The following is a 25,016-nucleotide window of genomic DNA, read 5'->3' on the forward strand; positions in this document are numbered from 1 at the left end:
CATGGATATAAAATTTGTGAGAAGAGTTGTCATGGTGTAGTAATTTGAGTATTGGACTAGGACTCTGGAGATCAGGGTTCAGTTTCCTGCTCAGCCATGGAAACCCACTGGGGACTTTATCAGACAGGGGAAATCAGGGATTTAAACAGCAAAAATTGCATGAAAAATCATGCAATCGTGATTAACATTTTCACACACATCGCCATTAAAGAGCCATTATTCTGGGAATAAACAGGCAATAAACAGCAACAAATCATTCATGGGATTTCCCCATGAATGATTTGTTGCTGTTTATTGCCTGTTTATTCCTGGGATACTGGCACTTTAATCGTGATATTGTGTGAAAATGTTAATCGCAATTGCATGATTTTCACACAATTTTCACTGTTTAAACACCCAATTTTCTCCATGTGATAAAGTTCTAGGTGGCTTTGGGTGAGTCACATACAGTGGTACCCCAGGTTACGAATTTAATTCGTTCCGCCGCCGCGTTCGTAACCCGAAAATCTTCGTAAGCCGAAAAAGCCATAGGCGCTAATAGCGAAAGCCGCGATTTCGTGCGAAAAAGCGCCGAAAAGCACCAAAAATTTTTTCGTAACCCGAAATAACCTTCGTAACCCGGAACAGTTTTTTTCAATGGATTTTTTTCGTAACCCGGAAATTTCGTAAGGCGGCGCATTCGTATCCCGGGGTACCACTGTACTTTTAGCCCCAGAAAACTCTGTGTTAGGTTCTTCTTAGGGGTGCCATAAGTCCGAAATGACTTGAAAGCACACAACAACAACATGAAATAGGTGAGAGAAGTTGTCTAAAGGTTTGGAAAAGATTGCCAGTAGCAAAGCTCATCTCGGTTTCTCCTTTTCATATGAAACAGAGGTTTTGAATTATTATTATGGTTAACAGCTTCTTTGTGTGTGTTTACAAGAGAGAGAGAGAGAGAGAGAGAGAGAGAGTTATCGCAGTAATGCAGCTGTGATGGAACTGGCTAAGTTGGGTGTTCCTAAAACCAGACTCATCATGGAAATGTTGCATCTGGATGGGTCACATTCCTCCTCCTAAAAGAACAGGTTTACAGTTTGTGGGTGTTCCTGGATCTTGTCCTCCTCCCACATTTTCAGATGGCTAAGTTGTGCTTCATAAGCTCTGACAGATACACCAGTTATGCTGCTTTATGAAAAAAACAGAACTTGCCATGGTTGCACATGCCCTCCTTACTTGCAACTAGACCATTATAATAAATAGGGCTAAACTTGAAGGCAGTTTGCAAAGTTTGGCTGAGTGAGTATATGGCAGTTCATTGCCAGGAGTGAATAAAGTCAATACGACAAGAACATTACCAGTTGCTAGTTTGGTCCAGCCAAATTCAAGGTGTTGTTCTTACCTTTAAAGACCTATACAGCCTGAATTTTGGATACCTGAGGGAACAACTTGTCGCATATGATCTTTCATATTTGCTGATGCCTGGCAACAAGATGTTTCATTGGGTGTACCTCTATTAGATATTATTTTTCCAGCAGCTAGCAGAATTTCTTGCCAGTGAAACTCCATGCCTATGGAATGCTCTAAATACAGTGGACCCTTGTTATATGCTGGGGTTTGGTTCCAAAATCCCCCATGTATAATAAAATCCGTGTATTTAAGTCCCATTAAATATAATGACATAGCAAAATGGCATCCCTTATAAAAATGGAAAATCAAGGTTTGATATTTGAAATTTATACTTTTTTTGAACATTTTCAAACTGTGGATGCTTGAATCCGTGTATTAAAAAATCCGTGTATAAGCAGGGCCGATTGTAGTTGATCCTTTAAGCATTGCTATTTTTAGGGAGACTTGCACTTCTACGTTTAAACCTGCCAAGATTTCCCTTCATACTATGTATTTATTTTCTTCTGGTCATTGATAAAATGGCTAGCTTAATTTTTATTATATTTGTTTATTTTTATTATTGTCTTAATGGCTCTCAAGCTCATTTGGGGGTAACAAGAGAGAGGGCCTTTTCGGTGGCTACCCCCAGGCTCTGGAACTTCCTCCCCAGAGAGGCCAGGAGGCCCCATCCCTGCTTTCCTTTCATCAGCAGATAAAAACATTATTGTGCCCTCAGGCTTTTTCAAACTGACAAGGGATGTGCTTTAAATGTGGCGTAATTAAGATTTTAAGGTTTTATAGAGCTTTTAACACATTTTACATTTTAATGCACAAATAACTATTTTAACTTTTAAAATTGTTTGTTTTTAAAATTTTATATTTATACATAGCAATACTTTTCTCTTGTTTTTAAACTGTATCATTTTAAGTTTGCTATTCACTGCCTCGAGTCCCTATATTGGGAGAAAGGTGGGATATAAGTAAATACAACAACAAATTGTACTGTATTTGACTCAGCTCAACTTTAAGATTTTTAAAATTGAAAAATTGAATTATACCTTTCAGTATAAATGCATAGTGGACATACATAACAGTTAGAAATTCTGTTGATATTGGCTATGGGTAATAATTTTTAAAAAACCAAATTGGGCACTTTTTCCCATCTTTTTTTTTAAAAAAAGATGGAGTACATAATTATGAGGATGAGAACATCAAGAAATAATGCCTCTGATGTTCAGCTTGTCTTGCTTTGACAGAATTATTAATTTTAACAGGAGCTGTCCACCCTCTTCCATGTGAGCAGCTCAGAAACTATGTAAGAGGGAGAAGTTCCCAATAGGTTGTCTATAAAACCTTCAGTCTATTAGTGGTGACTGATGGGTGACTTTCCATGTTGTAATGTGGTAAATCTACCTCCAGTGTTAATCCAACTTTAAAAATGCTATCCAAGGTACCAATACTTTCCCTCCCCAACACTTTCAGCACATTGGGTAGCTGTTTTAAAGTACAAACTAAGGCTCGATACAAACAGGCATGAAGTGCCGATTTTAGGGTTAGGGACCGTGCACCAATTGCATGGTCCCTAACCCTAACACAGCGTAGCGCATACGTAACAATGGCGGTGCCCTGTGTACATGGGTGCCGCCATTGTTATGTAAGCGCCGTGCAGCAGCCACATGTCACCACGTGGCGCTTACATAACGAGTGAGCGAGTGGCGCACTTGTTACGTCAGCCCTGCGACACAAAAAGAACCAGGTTTTTCCAGGTTCTTTTTCCTCCGTAGGGAAGAGATGCAGCTTCCCTCCAGAGGAAATTAGGCTGCCGGCAGGCGGCCCTTTTCAGACGGTCTGTCCCGTGCCTAAAATCTTGAGCAGAATCTGTTTTGATGACATTGGAGTCATCAGCTTCCACACTTCTCTCTCTTTCTCCCCCACTTAAGTCCTCAGGCTAGGTGCACATTGTTTCAAACAAATCAAAATGGCCCTGTTCACGGTTACTTACCTCGTTTGAATCAACAAGCAAGGAGGGCAGTGTAGCCCACCTCCTCATATTTGCTTTCCTTCCATGATAAGTGATACGTCTGAAGAGGAGAGGTTCATGGAAGTGTGAAGTCCAGGCTTCTTGCTTGCGTGGATATTCTCCATGTGAACAAGAACTTCTCCTCTTCAGAGTTGTCACTTTCCATGTGAACCACGTGAAAAGGCAGACAAAGTCTGCAGCATTACAAGGTTACCAAGGTCTTTCTGTATTTGCATGACCCTTCTCCTACCGCCCTGCCGATCCACAGTCTCAAAACAGAAATAGTTTCCCCTAGAGGGATGGCACAGAAAGCAAGTGTAGCCTTTGAAGATTTGGATATGATTAGCTATATGTTTCCAAATAAATGCCTCCTCTGAAACCTAAAAGTATCATGCAGTCTGGAGTGAGAAGTGCATATTGAGGCAATTTAATGCATCAATATAAGGGAACATGCAACAATTAATGTATCTGTTACTGTAAGAGTAATTACTTCCTGGAATGCAATGACTTCTAAAACAGTGTTGTATGTTGGGAAACAGAGGGAGAACTCAACATCTTGTTGACGGTTTATTTCACACAGATACATAGGAAATGCAGGGAGCGAGGGAGGGACACAAAGGAAGAGACAGCTTGCGTGGGAACACATCACTAAAGGTAGCATAGATAGGAGAGAAATCATAGCAATTGTGAAATAGTAAGAATAGCATCAATTTCAGGATGAATCCTCAGTGGGATTACATGGCTGTGAAAACCATTTTCAGCCCTTAACTGTAGGCTTGATAAAGTGGGACCCTGGGGCTGTATGCAGCCCACTTCAAGGTTATTTTTCAAACTATAGACCCACCAGACTCCCCTGATTGTCCTTTTCCTGCTCTTCCTAAAAGAATTGCCTCTGGGGAGCTAATTTACCTTTTAAATAGTTTTCAACCCTCCCAACTGTTTAACATCCCCAAAGTAACCATTTTGCAAAACCAGAAATTGACATCTGTTCCCTTCTGTTTGTGCTTTGTCTTTAATTTTTTGGCAGTCCATGCAGCTCTGGAGAGTCCCAGGAGCCAAGTATTATTTAATGTGCAGCTGGACACGTTTTGTGCAGTTGGAACATAAAATGTGCAGTAGGCATTAGGATGCTGTGGTGTTGGCAATATAGGGTTTAATTTGGTTATTACGCTACTACTGTTAGCTTTCAGTCTTCAACACCTCACATTAATAGTATGTTATTGGGACCCATTAATGTTCCATCGTTGTTGTTGTTTTTGTTGTTGTGTGCCTTTATGTCATTTCTGACTTATGGCAACCCTAAGGTAGTAAACCTATCATGGGGTTTTCTTGGCAACCTTTGTTCAGAGGTTTGCCATTGTCCTTCTCTGAGGCTGAGAAAATGTGACTTACAAGATCACCCAGGGTTTTCATGACTGAGCTGAGATTTGAACCCTGCTCTGCCAGAGTCCTAGTCCAATGTTCAAACTGTCAAACTCAAATATGTATACCTAATCTAACTGTTCCATCAGTAACCAAGAAAAACACAGCTGCTTTGGATCCAGGTGTGTTACTGTAGGCATCGTCAACTGCATCTAGCTCCTCTTTTTCACCCTAGCTGTAGGCTTTGCTGGCACCCAGAAAATCCTGCTTTTTATCACCAGATTTTGTAATGACTCACTCTTACATAAATTTTGTCAATTTCTTTTAAATTATTTTTTTAAATTGTATTTACACTTTGCTCTTCAGAAATGCTCTCAGAACAGCATATTTTTTTAAAAAATAAAAGTTAATATGGTACCATCCATTTTGATTGAGTTCACTGTGTCATAACTCACAGGCTACAGTTTGATGAGTCAGAAGGAGAGAAGGATGCAGATTGCCAGAAATCCATACCCTTTGATAACAAATTGAAGCCAGGGGTTGAGGCAGAATGAGACCCTGCTCACCAGCAAGAGACTTCAGCCACTGGTGATCAATTGCCATCGTTCACTGAATGATGATGGGACAAAGAAAGATTGTGCTGCTCTCAGGGATGATTCAGAGACATTAACCTAATTACACACCTGGGACCATGAAACAACTGCCTATAAAACTCATAGCCAGTCTTGGCTATTTGTTGCTTTCTGGCATTACACATTATTTTGTGGGTTGCATACAAAACACCCACACTGTAGCGGTGCATCCTGGTAAAAGAGGAGACCAGTAGCTGTAAGGGTGACCACAGAATCACTTTTCCATACATACTACTGATACAACTCTGGAGATTATCAGATGGGGGACGGGAGCAAAGCCTATCCTTATCTTGTCTATGACAGTGATCGCATGCAAGACATTCTCACATGTTGTGATGATCCTGTCATAAATTTGTCAGTGACGTGGAAATGCATTAATGGGTTCTTCCATTAATGCAAGATGAAGGACAAGGACAGGACAATTCCACTTCACTGATGGGACAATGACAGGATCAGCGCAATATCATTTGAAAGGCTTTTGTGTGATTGCTGTGCGATCCCCTGTTACTAGTCTGGCAAGATATACACAGCTGCTCAAACTAACATGGGAGTGGGCTTTCCTACTACAGTACTATGGTTGTACTTTAACTGCCATGGCTGCACCCTGTGGCATCCTGGCATTTGTAGTTTGATCAGAGATACTAGAGGAGCTCTCTGGCTGAGAATTCTATGGATCCCTTCCTAAACTTTAGATCTTAAACAAAATGTACTTTATTTTAAACTGGCGGTAAGTGACCTTGGATCTCATGCCAAGAGAAAGGCAAGATAGAAATTCAATCCATCCATCTATCCATCCCAGGATTCCCTTGAATGGAAACAATTGGGTGGCAATTAAAGTAGAACCAGGTGCTATAATTTGGTCCCTTATTATAAGGCATGTCTATTATCTGGGACCCACAAAGTTTGTCCCTTATAGGGCTAGCAGATGTCCTTTATTAGAAGGGATGTCCTCTCTTTGAGGTTGGATGACTTTTCCTTTTATATAAACTGAACAAGATGCCAAAAATTCTCTATTTTTTTTCCTGTGGGCCCTCCATAAAGACAGAAAAGTGTGTGTAATTTATGAATGTGGAGAATATGTTAATATTACAGATAAATACATGAAGGGGTTAACTTAAACAGTATTTCATGTAATATACTATAGGTAGGCTCAAGAGACAGCGTGGCGTAGTGGTCTGTGAGTTGGAGTATGACTCTGAGGACTAGGGTTTGAATCTTTGCTCAGCCATGGGAACCCACTGGGTGAGCTTGTGCAAGTCACACTCTCTCAGGCTCAGATGAAGGGAAAGGCAAACCTCCTCTGAACAAATCTTGCCATGAAAACCCCATGAAAGCCTTAGGATTGCCATAAATGGGAAACAAGTTAAAGGCACACAGCAATAACAAAAATAGGTAGAATACACACTTTTAAATAGCACCTGATTGTTATGAATTCTGACTGTCCCTTATTGCTATTTTGAAAACCTGGCAACATTAAATTGTGTAGTGCAAACTGGACAGTGATGCCAGGTGGATTAGGAGAAACATTTCATTAATACCAGTCCTCTGGTTTCTTCTGCAGTAGAGAAAAAAAGTTTAAAATCAAGTTTTTCAGGATCAGAAACCTGGCCCTCTGACTTAGCATGGTCTTCCACTCCTGACATAAGCAAACATTATATTCTTCCTATAGTCTTAGCATAGTTTTGATTTTGTTCATAATCTTGATCCTGCTACCTTTAACGTAACTTTAAAAATAATGACAGTAAAATCTGATTGCAGTTTCTCTTCTGTCTGCCAGTCTCCCTTACTTCCTGTTTCCCAACTTTTAATGGGAACATGGAGAAATTTTAAAGAGAAAAACACATTTGACTACAAATGTATCAGAAAGAGTGGAAATGTTTGACAGAGCTACTGCTTCTTAATGCCCAGCATCTATTTTTGAAATCCTATTGGTGATCTCTTGTGAAACAGTTTTTGTAGATTCTTTTAAATCTTGCAAGACTTGCAGAGATCATAATGAAACAGAACAACTCTGTACGCCCAAGTGTGGTTTTTGGACAAGGATGGCTGAGTGATTGCATACAGTTATACCATCTCCAGAGCACAGCCTGGAAAATAGATTACAGCTTCCAGAATCACCTCCCAGCCAGTATGGATAGTGGTCATGCAGGCCAGAGACTTCTGGGAGTTGCAGTAAAAAAATGAATGCCCCCCCCCCTGCAAAGCTCTATTACATATATTAGACTCTTTTTAATAAAGACAAAATCCCCTATTTCCCACTTGACTCAGCTTTTCCTACCTGTGAGCTGTTTGAAGACATGTAGGGTAAATCTGCACTAAGAAATAATGCAGTTTTGACACAGCTTTAACTGCCATAGCTTGAGACTGTGGAATACTGGGATTTGTAATTTGTGGTGGCACCAGTGCTCTCTGATGGAGAAGGGCTATGTCACAAAACTAGAAATCCCAGAATTCCATAACATTGAGCTATGGCAGATAAAGCAGTGCCAAACTGCATCATTCCTGCAGTGCAATTGCAGCCATAGAGGGTGACAAGGGAGCAATTCAGAAGCCAGATGGCATCCCTCAGGAAACTATATTCAGCCACAAAACTGCTCATTGAAGTACAGTGGATCCTTGTTATACGCTGGGGTTTGGTTCCAAGATCCCCCGTGTATAACAAAATCCGTGTATGCTCAAGTCCCATTAAATATAATGACATAGCAAAATGGTGTCCCTAATAAAAATGGAACATCAAGGTAAATTTATACTTTTTTGGAACATTTTCAAACCGTGTATGCTTGAATCCATGTATAAAAAATCCGTGTATAAGAAGGGCCGACTGGGTACATAAAATTTTTACTTTCTGAGCAGCTACAAAATAGAAATATAGCTGATACAAATTAAGGGATGCCACCAAGGAGCTATCAACGCTGCTAAAATTAACAAGTTTTTTGTGGCTCAGGAAGTGCCATGTATGTATTGGGATGGCATGAGGCGGGGTGTTATCAGTATGTTGATGACACCCAGATATATTTCTCCATGTCTCGGTCCACAGCGGCCCCGAACCCAGGTATTGGGATACAACCTCCAGTCCTGGATGGGGGTCACACTCTCCTCCAAGGATTGTGTTCGCAGTCTGGGGTGCTCCTGGATTCATTGCTCCTGATGATGAATCAGGTAAACACGATGGCCAGGAGTGCCTGCTATCAGCTCCGGCTGATACGCCAGCTGTGCCCTTTCCTGGAAGACAGAGACCCTGAGACCGTGATACATGCTCTGGTAACCTCTCGTCTGGATTTCTGTAATGCACTCTACATGGGGCTACCCCTGTGATTGTCAAAGAAACTTCAACTTGTACAGAATATGGCAGCCAGACTGGTCTCAGGCACATCCAGAAGAGACCATATAACACCGATCTTAAGATCACTTCACTGGCTGCCCATTAGTTTCTGGGCCCAGTACAAGGTGTTGGTTATTACCTATAAAGCCCTAAATGGCTTGGGTCCAACCTATCTTTGGGACCGCCTCCTTCCATATAATCCTCCCCATGCACTCAGGTCTTCTGTGAGGAATCTGTTACAGCCTCTAAAAACGAGATTGTCTACGACCACCCAGAGGACCTTTTCGGATATCACTCCCAGATTATGGAATGGCCTGCTGGATGAGATCCACCATATTACCACCCATAACAGCTTTAAGAAAGCAGTTAAGATGGATCTCTTTCAGCAGGCCTTTCTTGAATAAATTCTCAGCCACTAAAAGAAAGGAAATCCAGCTTCTGACCTGACCTCGCTATAGCCATTGTTTATTGTTATTTGTGAATTTTAAGTATGTTTTAATTTTAATCTGTTTAATTGTATTTTAGGGATGGGTGGGAATGATGGTTTGGGAATGTGTATTTTAATGTTATAAGCCACCCCGATTGCATTTTGTATTGGGATGGGATATAAATATTATTATTATTATTATTATTATTATTATTCACCTCCCTGACCCATTTATTGGGTCAGATAAGATGCAATTTGGGCACAAGGAAGGAGTCTATAGAGGTGGCTTTCCTACATCCCCAGGATGGATTCATCAGACCTATACCACTACCCTCTCTTCCTCAGCTCACTTTCCCTTCTGACCATTTTTTGTGGAGAGTTCAATGGCACCATACAGTGGGCCCTTGGTATCCAGTGAGGCTTGGTTCCAGAACCCCCTTTGGATACCAAAATCAGTGGATGCTCAAGGCCCACTGCATACAGTGGCATGGTAAAATGGTGTTTCGTATATAAAATGGCAAAATCAAGGTTTACTTTCAGGAATTTAGATTTACAGTGGTCCCTTCTCTTATGCGGGGGATCTGTTCCAGACCCTTCCCCCCTCATAAAAGAAATTCCTCTTCTTCTGGCATAGCTTTCAGCGTATGCTGAAAGCTGCGTATAATGCACCTGTGTATGTCGTGGGCGCACTGTATTTTTAATATTTTCAGGCCTTGGATGTTGAATCCACGGATATGGAGGGCTGACTGTAATTGCAGTTTTATCAGTGAAACTAAAGAGGACTGAGAAAAGCATGTCAAAGCATGCATAGCCACATGGTAATGAACTTGGAGCCAATTCAACAGAGCATGGAGCAGCAGTTGGGTAATTTAGGAAAACTTAACTTTCCATTGTGGACCTCCTGATGAGTGTGAGCAGCTTAGCAGGTAGTGTTTTGGGGACCGCCTAATACACAGTTACTCATGCAGAAGTTACAGATTCAACTTATATCTATTCAACCATAATAATTTGATTATTCAGTTAGGCTTTCAGTTTATTGTCCTCCATGTGACAGTTCAATTTGACTCAGCAAATCAATTTATATTGCCCTAACAACTTTAAGCCCCTCCTTGCTGCATTTCCACTCCAGTGGCTTTGTCATCAGATGTCAAATTCCAACAGTAAAAAGTGCAACTGTTTATTGGGCCACCGACTTTGTGCTAGGTGCTGTGCAGTATATCTAAAATCTCACTGCTGGAAGATCAGTGATATTATTCTGTAATTATTTACTTTCCTAGCTGGAAGATTAAAAAGTGATATGATAGCCCTGTTTAACTACTAGAAGGGATACATACTGAAGATGAAGCAAGTTTGTTTTTTGCAGTTCCAGAGAATAGGACACAGAGTAATGGATTCAAACTACAGGAAAAGAGATTCCACCTCAACACTAGGAAGAACTTCCTGACAGTAAGGGCTGTTTGACAGTGGAACACATTCCCTCGGAGTGTGCTAGAATCTTCTTTGGAGGCTTTTAAGCAGCAGCTGGATGGCCATCTGTTGCGGGTGCTTTGATTGTGTATTCCTGCATCGCAGGGGGTTGGACTGGATGTAGGGTTGCCATATCCCACCTGTGGGCGGGACTTTCCCAGTTTGGGGCGGGTCCGCATGGTCCTGCCCCGGTTTGCCCCCGCCCCCGGGATTTCCTGCCCCCCCCCGCGGCGGGGGGCCAGGCAGGGAAAGGAGCCTCGACTCAGTGAGGCCCGTTTCCTTCCTGGCCTCCGGCGACGGCGACGGAGGCAGCCAGGCAGGGGATTGGAGCCTTTCCTCTTCTTTCTCCTCCTCCTCCTCTTCTGCCTCCTCTCCTCCTCTTCTTCTTCCTCCTCCTCCTCTTCTTCCCCTTCTTCTTCATCTTCTTCCTCCTCCTCTTCTTCTTCCTCCCCTTCTTCTTAATCTTCTTCCTCCTTCTCTTCTTCTCCACCTCATCTTCTCCTCCTCCTCCTCCTCTTCTTCCCCTCTTCCTCCCCTTCTTCTTCCTCTCTACTTCCTCTTCTTCTCTTCTTCTTCTCCTATACCTCCTCCTCTGCTTCTTCCACTCTTCCTCCTCTTCTTCTGGTTTTTGGCCAGAAAGGGAAGTACATTTCTGCCATCTGTCTAGAAATAAGGCCAAAATGTCCTCCATTTTGATCATGCCTAAGAAACATGCATTTATATTAACATTTAAAAAAATCATCAATTTTTTTCGTGTGTCCTCCATTAAAAAAAATGCACCCTACATTTGAAAATTTTGTCCTACATTTGTCCTGGTTTGGAGGTCCTGACTTATGGCAACCCTACTCACAGTGCCCTAATATTGTGTAAATTTACATCAGACTTTCCCTAAAGATCTGTTTTCAAGCAAATATAAAGTGCTAACGTTTTACCTTTCAAGCAGAGCATGAAGATCAGGAAATAGTTTCCAACAACCACATTTTATTGTATTTTGTCTGGACATTAACAGAAAAACCCTTCTCTGTGGTGCACGTTGTGGTCTCTCACAGTGAGGCCTGTTCAAAGCTTTCTGGATTTTGCTGGTTTATATTTTAGGGAGGCTTTTACTGAAAGCTTCTTGTTCGCATTTAAGAGCAGGGTTTCACACCCACATGAATCCCATATAAGGTTTGCTAGTTTAAGTCCTTCCCAGGCCCTGAGGTTTGCAGACCAAACCCTGAGACCTAGAGACAGCTCCTGGTGGTGTCATTGGCGGGTTACAGACCGCCTATTTGGGGCGGGCTGTACCCGCCCCTTTCCCCGGTGTGTCGGGGCCTCAGTTGCCAGAATGGCAGCCGCTGAGGCCCCGATCCGCCGCTTTTCAGGCTGCAGGGAAGCGGCAAAACGCCGCTTCCCCGCAGCCTGAAAAGGGGTGTCCTTGGGGCTTCAAGCCCCAAGGACACCCCGCGGCGGCAGGGAGGGGGAGAAAGGGGCCGCTTGGCCCCTTTCTCCCTTGCTTCGCTGGGCGCAGCCGTCTGAAGGCGCACTAGGCGCCCTGGCGCGGAGCAAGGATGTCACGTCCGTGCTGCCCTGTATAGAGGCGGCGCGGCTATGACGTCCTCATGGCGGCGGCCGTCTGGAATGGCCACCATCATTTTTTATGCACGGAGCGCGTATTAGGGTTAGGGAGGTGAGGAAGCACCGCACCTCCCTAACCCTAGTACATGCTCCGCGTGTACTTTAGTGGCGGTGTGTAACCCGCCACTAAGCATTAGTTGCCAAGCACAGTTACTCACTGCTTGTCACTTAAACATACACATACACAGAACACATTTTCCTATCTGGAAATTAAGAGAGAAGTCTTAGCTAAAGGGACTTTTCCCAGATCAAGGTGAAATAAGGGGATTGCTTCTTCTCACTTACTTAAGAAGATGGGTTTAGGAATATATGACCTAACCTATTTGCTTCTGTCCTGATAACGGATGCAGAGCAGAGCAGGAGGTGAGCCCTAGTGCCACAATGCCTGGAAAAGAAGGCAGAGGCTACCTAGGTACACTTGTCCCTCCACATTTGCTGGGGTTAGGGGCACAGGACCCCCGTGAATGTGGGAAAATGGCAAATAACAAAAACACTATGTTTTTACCTGAGAGAACACCCCTCTAGGAATGTCTAGCTCCTCCAGTGCAACTCTGTAGTCAACATCTGTCAGACATTGACCATAGAATTGCACTGGAGGAGCTAGAAATGCCTAGTGGAGTGTTCTTTCTAAGAATCTCTAGGTCCTTCAGTGTAACTTTTGGTTAAAGTTGACCATAGAGTAGCACTGGAGGACCTAGATATTCCTAGAGATAATGTATTAATAAAATCTGTGAATAATCAAAAGCTGCAAAAGTCAAAGCCGCAAATGTGGAAGGATGAGTGTAAATGCAAATAACCCCTGAGAAATCTTTTTAAGTTGCAGCCACAAATCAGTTAAGCCTTGTTATTGGTCTGCTAGTTGAGCTAGAGATTTATACCCAACCCTCTCCTCTTGGCTTCAGAGGAACCCAGCAAAACTGGTGAATAAGCACCTCTGTCACTTGCCTGTGAAAGCTGGAGAAAGCCAAGTCCCACCCTACTTTGCTATTTGTCATTTATGTGTGCACTCACTCACACACATACAGAACTTATTTTCCTCATTAGAAATCAATCCTAGATAAAGGGAACAATGGATGTAAACTGCAGGAGAAGAGATTCCACCTCAACATTAGGGGGAACTTCCTGACAGTAAGGGCTGTTTGACAGTGGAACAAACTCCCCCGGAGTGTTGTGGAGTCTCCTTCCTTGGAGGTCTTTAAACAGAGGCTGGATGGCCATTTGTCAGGGATGCTTTGAATGAGATTTCCTGCATGGCAGGGGGTTGGACTGGATGGCCCTTGTGGTCTCTTCCAATTCTTTGATTTTGTGATTCTAAAGAGCCTGTTCCCATATCATGGTGAAGTGAGGGGGTTGGTTATTCCTTCGCACTCAGATAGGAAGACTGGATGAAAAACATTTATGTTAATAGTTAAAGAAAAATAGCATACCAATTGCACCAAATAAAAAACTGACATTTGGAAACTGATTTCAATTAAAATTTGCAAATTGCACAGCCAGCAAGAACAATACAGAGGGTTTTTGTTATTGTTTTTACAGAAGCAAGAGAGTTATTAATGAAAGTGGCTGGGATAAAGCTGGCTGGAGAGGGCATACAGCATTTTTCTCTTATCTGAAGAGGAGACCACGAACACTGGAGGGTTCAAACCCCTGCCTCCCATTTAAAATTGACCCTCGAGAACTGGAGACTCAGGGTGGGGCCCTGAGATCATGGTTAATACATGTGCTGGGCCTTCTTGAATGCTAGTGGCATTTTTTCTGCTCCTTTATCTGGGAAGGAGGATGTGTTGTGAAGATGAGCAGTATATCTTGAAAATAACCATACATCCTATACTCTGGTCTGTGCAAGATATGTTTCAGATGCCACAAGAAAACATCATGGTGGTGAACCTCATTTTAGCTACATCCCAGAAGCCTCAGGACAATTTTGATCTGTTACTGGTGCCTAATATCCACTTCCCCTTATGGCTGCCCCTCAATACATTTGAATGGCTGTTACTTTTGGGTGCCTGCTCCTTACCACACTATTTCATATGAGACCCAGAAGATGGGGTTATAACATAATATTTTAAACCATAGCTCAGGATGTTTTAGTTCAACACATGCTAGGGAGGGATCATTCATTCATGACAAAGTGCATGCTTAGCTTTCAGAACTGTTCAGACCCAGGTATCCCCCGATATAAAAATTTCAAGTCATCCTGGTCTGGGGTGCTGATAAAAAACCATCCTGTCAGAACTTGAAAATGTTAGATTTTTGCACTACAGACTTCCCTAGCCAGTGTGCTGCAGCCCACATGAGTTGGGAGATTCTGGATATTTTAATCAAAAAAAGTAAAATTTCTATGCCTTGCGTTCTCCCAAAACAACAAATTTCCACCATCATAGGAGTGTTTTGCAGGAAAGCATGTCAGGTGCTGAGCTGCTGAGGCAACCATTTTTGACTGAGCAACTTGTGCAACCCAACCACCCTACCCAATTTATTCAGGGCAGGGCACTCTTGTCCAAGTACTGGGTGGTTGTCCATTAGACGATATGCTATATTGTGGCATAGTTTTTCATTTCCCCTGGGGTTTATTTACGTGGGCTGCTTCCATATATCATTTGGCTTTCTAGTTGCTTGTTTGTAGTATGTCATATTGCACATTCTGGGCTGCTTCATTACAGCTGGTTGGTATGAATGTGATGGCGAGCAAATGGAGTGCTCTGTGTGTGTGTGTGTGTGTGTGTCTGTGTCTGTGTCTGTGTCTGTGTCTGTGTCTGTGTGTGGGGAAACCAATGAGGGACTGTGTGACTGATCAAAGAGCACTACTCTACAGATTTGGGCAAGTGGCTGCTGCTGTCTCAGCCTGTCATTGGTTGCTGCTAGTTTTTGTTGTCCTGTTGTGTGCCGTCAAATAATTTCTTACAGTGCTACTAAGAGAAACCTATCATGGAGTCTTCTTGGCAAGATTTGTTCAGACATAGTTTACCATTGCCTTCCTATGAGGCTGAGGGAGTGTGACCTGCCTAAGGTTACCCCAGTGGGTTTCCACCCTCATTTGCCAGAGTCATAGCCTAACCCTCAAACCATTATACCATGCTGGCTCTCTGTTGTTAGTTCTGCCACAAGGATATGTTTACCTACATGTCATATGGCTGCTAGGCATTGGGCAGACAGCTTATCTGCCCTCCCTTCTCAGGCCCTAATGTTTTGATCTTTTCCAATTCTGCAGTTAGTTGGGGCCACCCACACTTACTCTCAACTTCTGTATTTGGGCTCTCATTCCCAGCACAACAGCTGCAGAGCAGTAATCATCATAAAGCCTGCAGCAGTGGAACTTAAATCTTTTCTTATAACTAATGATATTCAGCCCTTACCTGCCTAAGCAGATGTTTTCAAAATGCATACTAATTGCAGAAACACATTCAGTGTTACATCTGGTTCAGGTACAGCAGTGAGAAGGACCTCTGTACTTTACCTTGAGAACCACAGTCAGCCAAAGTAGACATTACTGGGTTAAATGGCCTAAGTCTACTGAAGTAGTTTGAAAAGTTCTGAATCAGTATGAGGCATCATCCTTTGGCTTTATGCCTCAACCATGAACTCCGAGGGTGATTTTAGGAAAGTCACAACTCTCTCCACCTCAGCTCCAGAGTATGGGAACACTAAATTTCAGGTTTTGACTCCCAGTATTCACCAGTACAGCATGACCACTGGCTGTATTGATTTTAGGATTCTGGAAACTATGGTCCCCCCCCCCCCCCCCCCAGTAACATTTCCAAGCTGGACTCTGTCTGCAGCATGGGCATAACAATATGAACCTGTCGCTCTGGTTCCAAGCTGTCCAGATGTCTCTGTCTGGCAGGATGTATTGGTTTGGGTGTCCTGCTCCCTGTTCATCCACATTAGCATATCTTCCTGGGTGGTTTTGTATGTTTAAAGTATATTGAAACTAAAGCAACTAGTAAAGAAACCAATTAACCTGCTGGGGCAGAAAATTCAACTAAATAATCTGTATTATTTGGCAAGATTGTTACTTAGGCAGTGAACCCTACCTAAATTGTTTCTATTCAGCAGAATTCCTCTACAGCAGGATGGCTAGCTGCAGAAAGCGACTTGCTTCATTAAGAAGTCAATTTGAAATGCACAGTTCCCTTTCCCCTAGGTTTTGAACTTCCCCTGATTAGTAGAATTGCCAAAATATACATAGTGGCATTGGGTCACCTCCAGACTCTAACTCATGTTTCTCTCCATAAGCTACTCCACCCCGCCTTCCTGCCATCTCACTCACAGGGTGCCATTGTTTAAATAGAGGGTTTCTACTTATATCCATAGACTCCCCACCTCCTCCCCCTCCCCTTTTTATATCCCAGCTAAATTCCTCCTTCACATACCCTCTAGGACACGTAAGCCTGCCTAATGCCCACCTCCACTTCTCTTCAGAAGTAATAAAACAGTTCTCACAGTTTGAATTTCATTTCCTCATGGATGCCCACTGAAGGGCAGAGAGCATTGGTTCTGGGAAACTCTCACTCACCTTGGATGGGAACCTAAGACTAGGTTCAATTGCTCAACTGCCTAAAACTCCCAGGATAGAATAAGAAAATGAAGATCAACTGGTAAGCAATGAAGTGTATTTCTAAATGTGAGCATCCACCCAGAATGGGGAAATGCAGGTTTATTGCAATTTTTAATTATCATTATTTTATTTATTTATAGCCTGCCTCTCTCCCTGTATAGGGACTCATCCTGTCCCAGCTGATCCTTCTACTTCTTTTCCCTTTTCCTGTGACAAATAGTGGATGTAAGAACAGATGTCTGAGACAACTCCTCAAATTTCAAAATTGGTTGCACTCGGGCTGAAAAATGCAAACTTGAAATTTTAAAGAGCTTTGCTTGCCAACTGCACTAGTAAAGACTTAAGTCACACATTTATGTATTTAATATGCATTACTCCGAGATGAAAGTGGATGACATTGTAATTAGGTGGTATACGTTCATGTTTCAGCTGCCTTTCTTTCCTTACAGGCAATATCGATTTTTCTGTCGCCTGTGCTGTTTTCTGGGGTTTCTGACATCAACTACTATTCAACAGCAGACAAGTAAGAGTCGTCTTTGTCACACTTATAAAGACTTTGAAAGTCAGAACAGTTCTGCCATATTTAACTATATGTAAAAGCCTAAAGCCATAGGATTAGGTTACTGTGTGTGCATGATGAATGAGGATATGAGAAGGAGACTGAAAAAGAAGTGATGCTTCAGAAAAACTGGGCCATCTGATGACTAGCATTCTTAAATTACCTCTTATATTTGGAACTTTGTTTTAGTTTATAAGCTATCTAAGAGGGAAGGGGAGGACAAAGAAGTATTACATTTCTGAAAGTGGAGATTGAGGAACAGATGTGGTCGTGTGCTTTATTAGTCTAATAAACCTGAGTTCCCGGGAACCTTAGGATTCTGTGAGACGTCACTAGAAGTTCTACAAGAGATTTAAAAATTAACTTGTTTTATGCTGTAGATATAATAATTTTTATGTAGCGGTTCTCTGAGACCTGAAAATTATTTCAAGAGTTCTTTCAGGGTAAAAAGGTTGAGAAAATTGGTCTACTATTTTCAGAATATGCTCTTTGGTTACATAGAGCAGCCTAGGGAAGACTTCTGAATATCCTAAGGGAAAAAAAGAAAGAAAAGCGATAACCCTAACTCAAAGCAGGAATGTTTATTAATCTCATTATTAATATGATTGTGCCATCAATGTTATCATATGTTAAATCATAACCCGAGGACAATGAGTTGTCAGCTGTGTAGAAGAAACTGTACAGGACATAGACAATAAATACTAACCTGTAACAGAAAATTAAATTCCCCAAACTTAGAGCAAGCTTAGCTCTTGGGATAGGAGAGACAATAGACACATTTCACCATTAAGGCTTAGGAAATGCAAATCTGTAAAATGTCAGTTCTTCAAATAGACAAGAAGCTCTGTGTAGACTGGAGAAGTGTCTCCTTTCGAACTGTGAAGGTCTTTCTTCCAGCCTCTTGAGACATTTTTCTAGCTTGACTAGAAACATTGCTCAGTGGAGCCCCAAAGCTAACTCAAACCAATATTTAATTTTCCTTTTTGGTTCTTTAAGGAGTGGTTTTGATGGTACGTAAATGGGTGGAGGTCCCCCCCTCCCTAGTGCTCACAGTGGGAATTTAGTAGAAAGAGTGGCTATTTCAGAGAGTGAAATGGCTGTTTGTTCATGCAAGAAGCTCTCTTTCATGTTGGAATGCCTCCCCACATTTACCCTCACCTTAGAGGCCTTGTTGTGTGATCAAACATGGGGCCGGAAGGAGTGGGAACATCTGAAATATGAAAGGAAAGGGGAATGAAGCCAAGGGCATGGGTTCTCAACTTCTGGTTGAGCTTGAGCAGACTTGATGCTTGTTTGTTTTGAATTAAGTGTAGGTGGACTGTTGACTTAGCTAACTAGCTAGCTGGAAATTTTTTTGGGCTGCCCAAACCACAGCCAGCTCTGCACTGTAGCAGCCTTTATACTGCAAACCCATGTCAGGGGAAGACAGCTGATCTATAAAAAATTTGGGGATGTAAACGTTCAAGTAGTTTCCAATTTATGGCAACCCTAAGGCAAACCTGTCATGAGGTTTTCTTGGGGGGATTTGTTCAGAGAGGGTTCGCTATTGCCTTCCCCTGAGGCCGAGAGAGTGTTACTTGCCCAAGGTCACCCAGTGGGTTTCATGGCTGAGTGGGGAACTGAATCCTGGTCTCCAGAATTGTAGTCCAACACTCAAACCACTACACTATGAACAATTTTACAGAAATTAATGTTTTACTCAAAGAACCAGGGATATCAGAGTGGGGGAATTATTCCACTATTTGGCATACAGAATCAATGAGCTGGATCCAAATGTAATAATAATTAAGAGCAGAATCACTGGAATTACAAGGACTGCCATGCTGCAATTATATGCAGAAAAAAATCCCAATTACAGTTTTTTCAGCAAGAAAACAGCATTTTTTGTGCAGAAATTAACATATCTCCATTGGAATATTATTTTTCGCACAGAAAATGCTGTTTTCTGCATGAAACAACCACATACAAATTTTGCACAGAAGAAGTCCTGAATTGTGAAGATTCTTATTAGTCCAGGCTTCTTCTCATTAGAGTTTCTTGATACTTACAAAATGTTTTTCAGCCATTTTTTAAAAAATATTTTCAAATATTCTTTCCAACTCTATTAGAAATAGAAATGGGGAGAACAGATGTCCTTAATTGCCTTCTGTTTCTCAAGAAAGTTAACAGCATACCTACCCCAGCTGGCCATGATGGATAGGATGCAGAGCTGTCTTTGAATTTTGTCTTGATTTTCCTTCTTGTAGCTTTTAAAATCCATTTGTGCTCCTGATCCTTTTTGCACCCTGATCCTATACACATTTACTTGAAATTAAATGCCATTGATTTTTGGGATGCACACCTCCAAGGAGGTGGCTCAAAGTTCACACACCATCCAAGAACATAGTGGACAGAGATAACTGTGTGTATTGTTCTATATAGGATTTCCAGTAACATTCAGTTCCAGCCCGAATGCTGATCTCTGCCCTGCATCCAGAATTGGCCAAGATGATTTACCAGGCAAGTATATGTTACTTTCAAACAAACAATTTCAGAGCGTCTTTTAAGATGCCTGCCTCTTTCCTTCTTTCTTTTGGTAGAAATCAGATCTCGTTGAAAAAAGACATTACACAAAACATTTGTTTGTTTATTAAAATGATTCTGTCCCTTTTGTCAATGATGACCTGCATGATAATTCAAAGTATATCCTCCCCCCACCCAAAAGCAAGAAGACAAGTTATTTTAAAAAATAAATAAAACAGCAGACAAAATGAATTTAAAGACAACAAAGTTAATGCTGAAAGAGAGGACTAAAAGGAAATATGTAGTTGTTTGACTTGGTTACCTGTTTTCCTGTTTTAAAAAATTGAAATGCGTATATTTGTTTTTACAGGCTATGATCTGATTTCACAGTTCCAGCTTGATAAAGCTGCTTCCAGAGGCATTATCCAGCGTGTGGTGGGTTCCACAACTTTACAAGTGGCTTACAAATTAGGCACAAATGTAGACTTCAGGATTCCTACTAGGTAATAAGTGCTGTTGTTTTTGTTGTCTTTCAAACATATGTCTAAATGGACAACTGTCTTCTTAGTTTCTTGGACAGCCATTTTGAATGAGGTAAACTGTGCTCTCCATTCCAAGAATCCCTTCTTTGGCCTCTAGCCTATGAAGTCACCCAGGTTATGTTTATACCAACTCTTTTTCATTTGATTTAATCACCATCTATAGTATTCAGTTAAGAGGTTATGCTTTGGGGTTTGCCCCTTTTCAGTTAGCCCTCTTGTCTATCATTTCATCATTGTGTTGAGGGTGAGGCTGCCATTTTGTTGGCTAGTCCCAACTAAGATAGACTCATTCAATCAATTGCTGAATGGTGAGTCAACATATACATAAATCTAACAGATTGAATGGGTTTGTTGAATGCTGAGTCAACATATAGACAACTCTAACTGATTACATTGGATCTATTTTGTCCTGTATTGGTCTCAGCAAATGACCAGAGCCTCAAGAAGGGACTTCAGGAAAATAAAGATCCAAGACACACACATAGAGAAGTGTGGGTCACCAACATGGAGGTTGAGACAGCAAAGTTGGTTCAGTCTAGGTCATACACAGTCCAATGATAAATGCAGGCAACAGTCAAAAGGCGATCCAAGAGTGTGGTCAGCAAACAGATTAAGGTCAAAAGCATGAACAGGAACAGAGAATGTTGCTTCTACTAGGAATTCATTTGTCAGCAACAATTTCCTAAGGGAGATACCAGGATATTTATGGTCTAGAAGCTTCCTGCAGATGCTGTTTGATTGCTGAGCATTTTAAATATAAATGCTCAGAGTATTTCCACCCCTCTTTCCACCCCTCGATGATGCTCTGCTGGGCCCTATACCATCAGGTTTGTATCTCCATCCATGTCTTTGTCACACTGTGGCTGCTGAGAGGTCTCACCATTGGTCTCTGGCATTGGCATACCTCCCTGTTGCGCTGTCTCTCTATGCACGTATTCACTGTCAGTGCCAGAGTCTGCACTAGGGTCCTGGAGGCAGGGCATTACATGTTTTAGTCAGGACAAAGAGAATTTATGCCTGAGTTCATATATTTGTGCCAATCACTGAAAGACTGTTGTGTCAGTTGTCCATATCCATATATGAAATAGCTCAGACAAGTTAAGCACAAGAGACAAAAGTCATATCACTCCATGATGCCTCTTTTATAATACCTTCCTGTGGAAGAAATCCATGCATTCATAGGTGAGGAAGTGTGTGACCATTCACTGAGAGATAAAGTATCTGGAATGTCAAAGAGATTCTCACTGTTATCTCACTCAGAGATTAGGTGAGTGGATCTTAGAACCTCAGACAGCAGGTAGTACCCATCATATGGGCTATCTTAGGTTTGTCTGGACTGCCATCACATGGCAGCATTTTCCAGGTGGTCGTCTTGTGGGTAGAGTGGCCATGCAGGGGCAGAGGAATGAGGAGGAGCATGCTACCTGTGCTCTATTCTATTACTATTCTTGACATTTTCCATGTGTATAGCAGGGAGACTTTTCTATCTATCTAGGCTTCCCACATATTTAAAAACCATGGGAAATCAAAGTTATAAGCCAGTTAGGGAATATACACTGGTAGAAAGGACCCTCTCATTGTAGAATGTGTTCTCTCTCCCACACATGTGGAGGGCAAGAAGAATGACAATAATGAAGGAGGAGGCAAGTTTGGCATTCTGAGAGCTGGCCATATCATTAATTAGAGTGAAGCAACTTCCTTAGGCTGCCATGCTGGGAGGCAGCCATATTAGTCTTCCAACTGTTCTTCCTTGGTCTCCCAGTCATTCTTCTGTCTTGGAGGAGAGAACTGTAGATGTCATGCAGTCTGTCCTCATCTCTTAAATTGGTCTGCCACCCTTCCACTCTTGTTTGCTGGAATATACTATCCTATAGCTAGTATTGAAAAAGAGTGTGGTGCAGTGGTTTGAATGTTAGGTCATGACTTTGGGAGATGGGAGTTCATATCTTCACTCAGCCATGGAACACACTGAATGACCTTAGGCAAGTCATGCTCTGTCAGCCTCAAAGGAAGTAAATGGCAAACATTGAATAAATCTTGCTAAGAAAACTTTATGGTAGGGTATCTATAAGTTGGAGACAACTTAAAGACAAATAACAAGGCAGCCTAATAATCTTCTATATGGAGAATGGGAGTAGGGGGCATCTTGTCCTATATCTCAGGGAGCAAGATGACCTAAGACAGCCTTGGGTGTGTGTATCCTTGTTCATTATATCCACAACTTGGAACACTTGAATAAGTTTAAACCAGCCTACCACTGATTTCATTACCATCTCCACTATTAAAGCTGTTTTAAAAGGGGGGGGGGGGGGGGAATGACCTCAGTATATATTACCACTTATTCATTTACACTTAAAATTATCTCATCCTTCATGCACATACAACCCAATGTCACATCATTTCATGCACCAAGTAAAAAATGGATTGTGTGAATTAGGGAACACAGTTTATGGTACAGTGTTCCTTAATTTATTTGTATGAGTCCAAGCACTGTTTTCCATAGCCATTTTGAAGGTTAATATGATCAGTCTTTCAACTGGCAGCACCTTTCTTTTATCATTCCATTATATTTTAATATCTTAAAACATGTCCTTTAAAGGGAAATGATACAATATTTTCTCGTTCAATAAATATAAAATGTTTTGGAATTTTAAAACCTTTCTGTCACAGTGAGAAAACTGTTGGCTGGGAATAGGCTGAGGTATAGCAGCTCAGTGAAGCAAAGCAAACTATATGTTTATAGACAAGCACACAAAACAGAAGTGGGTGTTGAGTCTGCTAGCGAATAGCTCACCCTAGATGATACTGGAGCATATTTTATACACCTTGCTGAGCCAGATTGTGAGTAATACAGCTCTCCCAGAATTCTGCTAATAAAGCCCGTTATACCTCACTGCCTTACATTATCATTCATTCATACATGAACCATGTAATTATCTTTTAATATTAGTCTGGAGCACAATAGCAGCCAGCTATTATGCAGGAAATGGGGCTAGCTTTCCTGTAATTTGTCTGGGTATGCATGAAAAGACTCTGTCTCTTTTCTTAAAGCCAGTGCTTAAAAGCAATGGTTGTACCACCTGCCACCTAGTGGCTCCAGGGAGTCACAGCGGTGCTGTTCACCAAAGCTGGTGCTGAAAGAACCATTTAGTTATTCCCCTGCAGAGCTATCTGTCTGTATGGGGTTATTTGGATGGTGAAAATAATCGTGGTAGAATGTGGGCTGAACCTTTGTTGCTCACACACATTTCAAATACACTTGAGTACAGCCCACCCTTCACTATCATGAGCTTGCCATCCGTGGATTTAAACAACTGCGGATGGCAAGCCCCTTTGCTCCTAATGGCTGTGCATGCATACAGCTCTGCTGCCATTGAAAACCTCAGGACTTGAGGTCCTGTGTTTGTTTGTTTTTAATCTCTGTGTGTGTGTGTGTGTGTGTGTGTAATGGAACCCCTGCAGATACTACGGGCCAACTGTACATGTTTTTTTGGGGAGGCAGCTATCAAAAACCCACTTAGCCCAGGATAATTGATCTCAAGTTTTCCCCCCTGAGTTTTCCTAAAAGATTCACATTGTTGGCTGTGTGAATAACTGATGCAAATAGACCCGGGATAAACCAGGATAAAACTCTGCATGCCTTGAACATGTTTTGAATACATCTGCATCATCAACTCCATCTTTATTCGCAGTGCTGGCAGGTGTGAGCAACACAACACGCATAGATGAGCATAGATGTGGTTCCGATAAAAACAAATAGTGTGAAAAACAAAACTGGAATGTGTGGGTAAGATTATTTGCGTAGTTGCACTAAAAACAACAACACTTGAATAACCCTGGTATGTGCCTTCAAGTTGCTTATGGTGTTACAGCAATTCCCCATAGTTATTCCCGTAGGGCTTTCTTAAACAAGGAATACTCAGAGGTAGTTTTTTCCAGTTCCTCTTTCTGAAATATATCCTTCAGCACCTGGTATTTATTGGTGGTCTCCCATCTAAGTACTAATCAGGGCTGATCCTGCTTAGCTTCCAAGATCAGACAGGGTCTGGTGCTATCAGGACATTTAGGCTCCTAACAGAGCTATATGCAAACTTCTGTCTCCATCAATCTTTTTTCTTGTTCCATACAAGGATCGTGGTATTTCAGTAGTGCTGATGTTTTAAAAGTGGCAGCCTTATGCTAATGCAGGTGTCTTAATTTCACTGGCCTAAGCATTGAAGGATGGGCCCAGTACTCTAAAGACATCAGATCCTGGCTGATCTTGAAAACTAAGCAGGGTCCCTTTTGCTTAAGACTTGTATGGGAGACCACCAATGAATACCACTGTCTTCCACCGTGTCCAAAAGAATTGTTCACCATGATCTGGGTTTTTAAAAATCATATTAAACATGAAGAGACATGAATTATTGTATCCTGTCGAAATTGTTGCTGTTGTTGCTCTTGCTGAGTTAGGACTTTGCTAGGGATTTTTGCAAGGGGTAATGTATGTGTGTGTGTGTGTGTGTGTGTGTGTGTGTGTGTGTAATTATACAGGAACCTTTAATTTTTTCCCAGTGTTGCCAAAAACAATACAAAATAGCAATAAGAAAAGATAGAAATCTCATTCCTTTCCATTTTGGAGATTATTGGATGCCTCCTTT

At 41.8% G+C, this 25,016-nt stretch overlaps 1 protein-coding gene and 1 long non-coding RNA gene across 3 annotated transcripts in view; one reads left to right on the plus strand and one right to left on the minus strand.

Moving 5' to 3' along the window:
• The window catches only part of LOC121919498, a 44,723-nt gene extending 41,223 nt beyond the window's left edge, over positions 1-3,500 (minus strand). The window contains exon 1 of the long non-coding RNA XR_006101490.1: positions 3,371-3,500. This is a non-coding gene — a long non-coding RNA (uncharacterized LOC121919498). The remainder of the gene's footprint in view (positions 1-3,370) is intronic.
• COL9A1 (collagen type IX alpha 1 chain) overlaps positions 1-25,016 on the plus strand; it is a 169,076-nt gene that overhangs the window by 48,074 nt on the left and 95,986 nt on the right. The window contains exons 1-4 of one of the 2 annotated variants that reach the window (XM_042446143.1): positions 16,743-16,813; positions 17,223-17,296; positions 19,754-19,831; positions 20,205-20,337. In XM_042446143.1, coding sequence (XP_042302077.1) covers positions 16,800-16,813; positions 17,223-17,296; positions 19,754-19,831; positions 20,205-20,337 — 299 coding nt within the window. In that variant the 5' untranslated portion in view covers positions 16,743-16,799. Of the gene's footprint in view, positions 1-16,742; positions 16,814-17,222; positions 17,297-19,753; positions 19,832-20,204; positions 20,338-25,016 lie in introns of those variants that run through there. The other variant, XM_042446142.1, reaches the window with a different exon arrangement.

This window comes from Sceloporus undulatus, chromosome 1 (genome assembly GCF_019175285.1).
Source record: "Sceloporus undulatus isolate JIND9_A2432 ecotype Alabama chromosome 1, SceUnd_v1.1, whole genome shotgun sequence".
Classification (NCBI taxonomy): Eukaryota; Metazoa; Chordata; class Lepidosauria; order Squamata; family Phrynosomatidae; genus Sceloporus; species Sceloporus undulatus.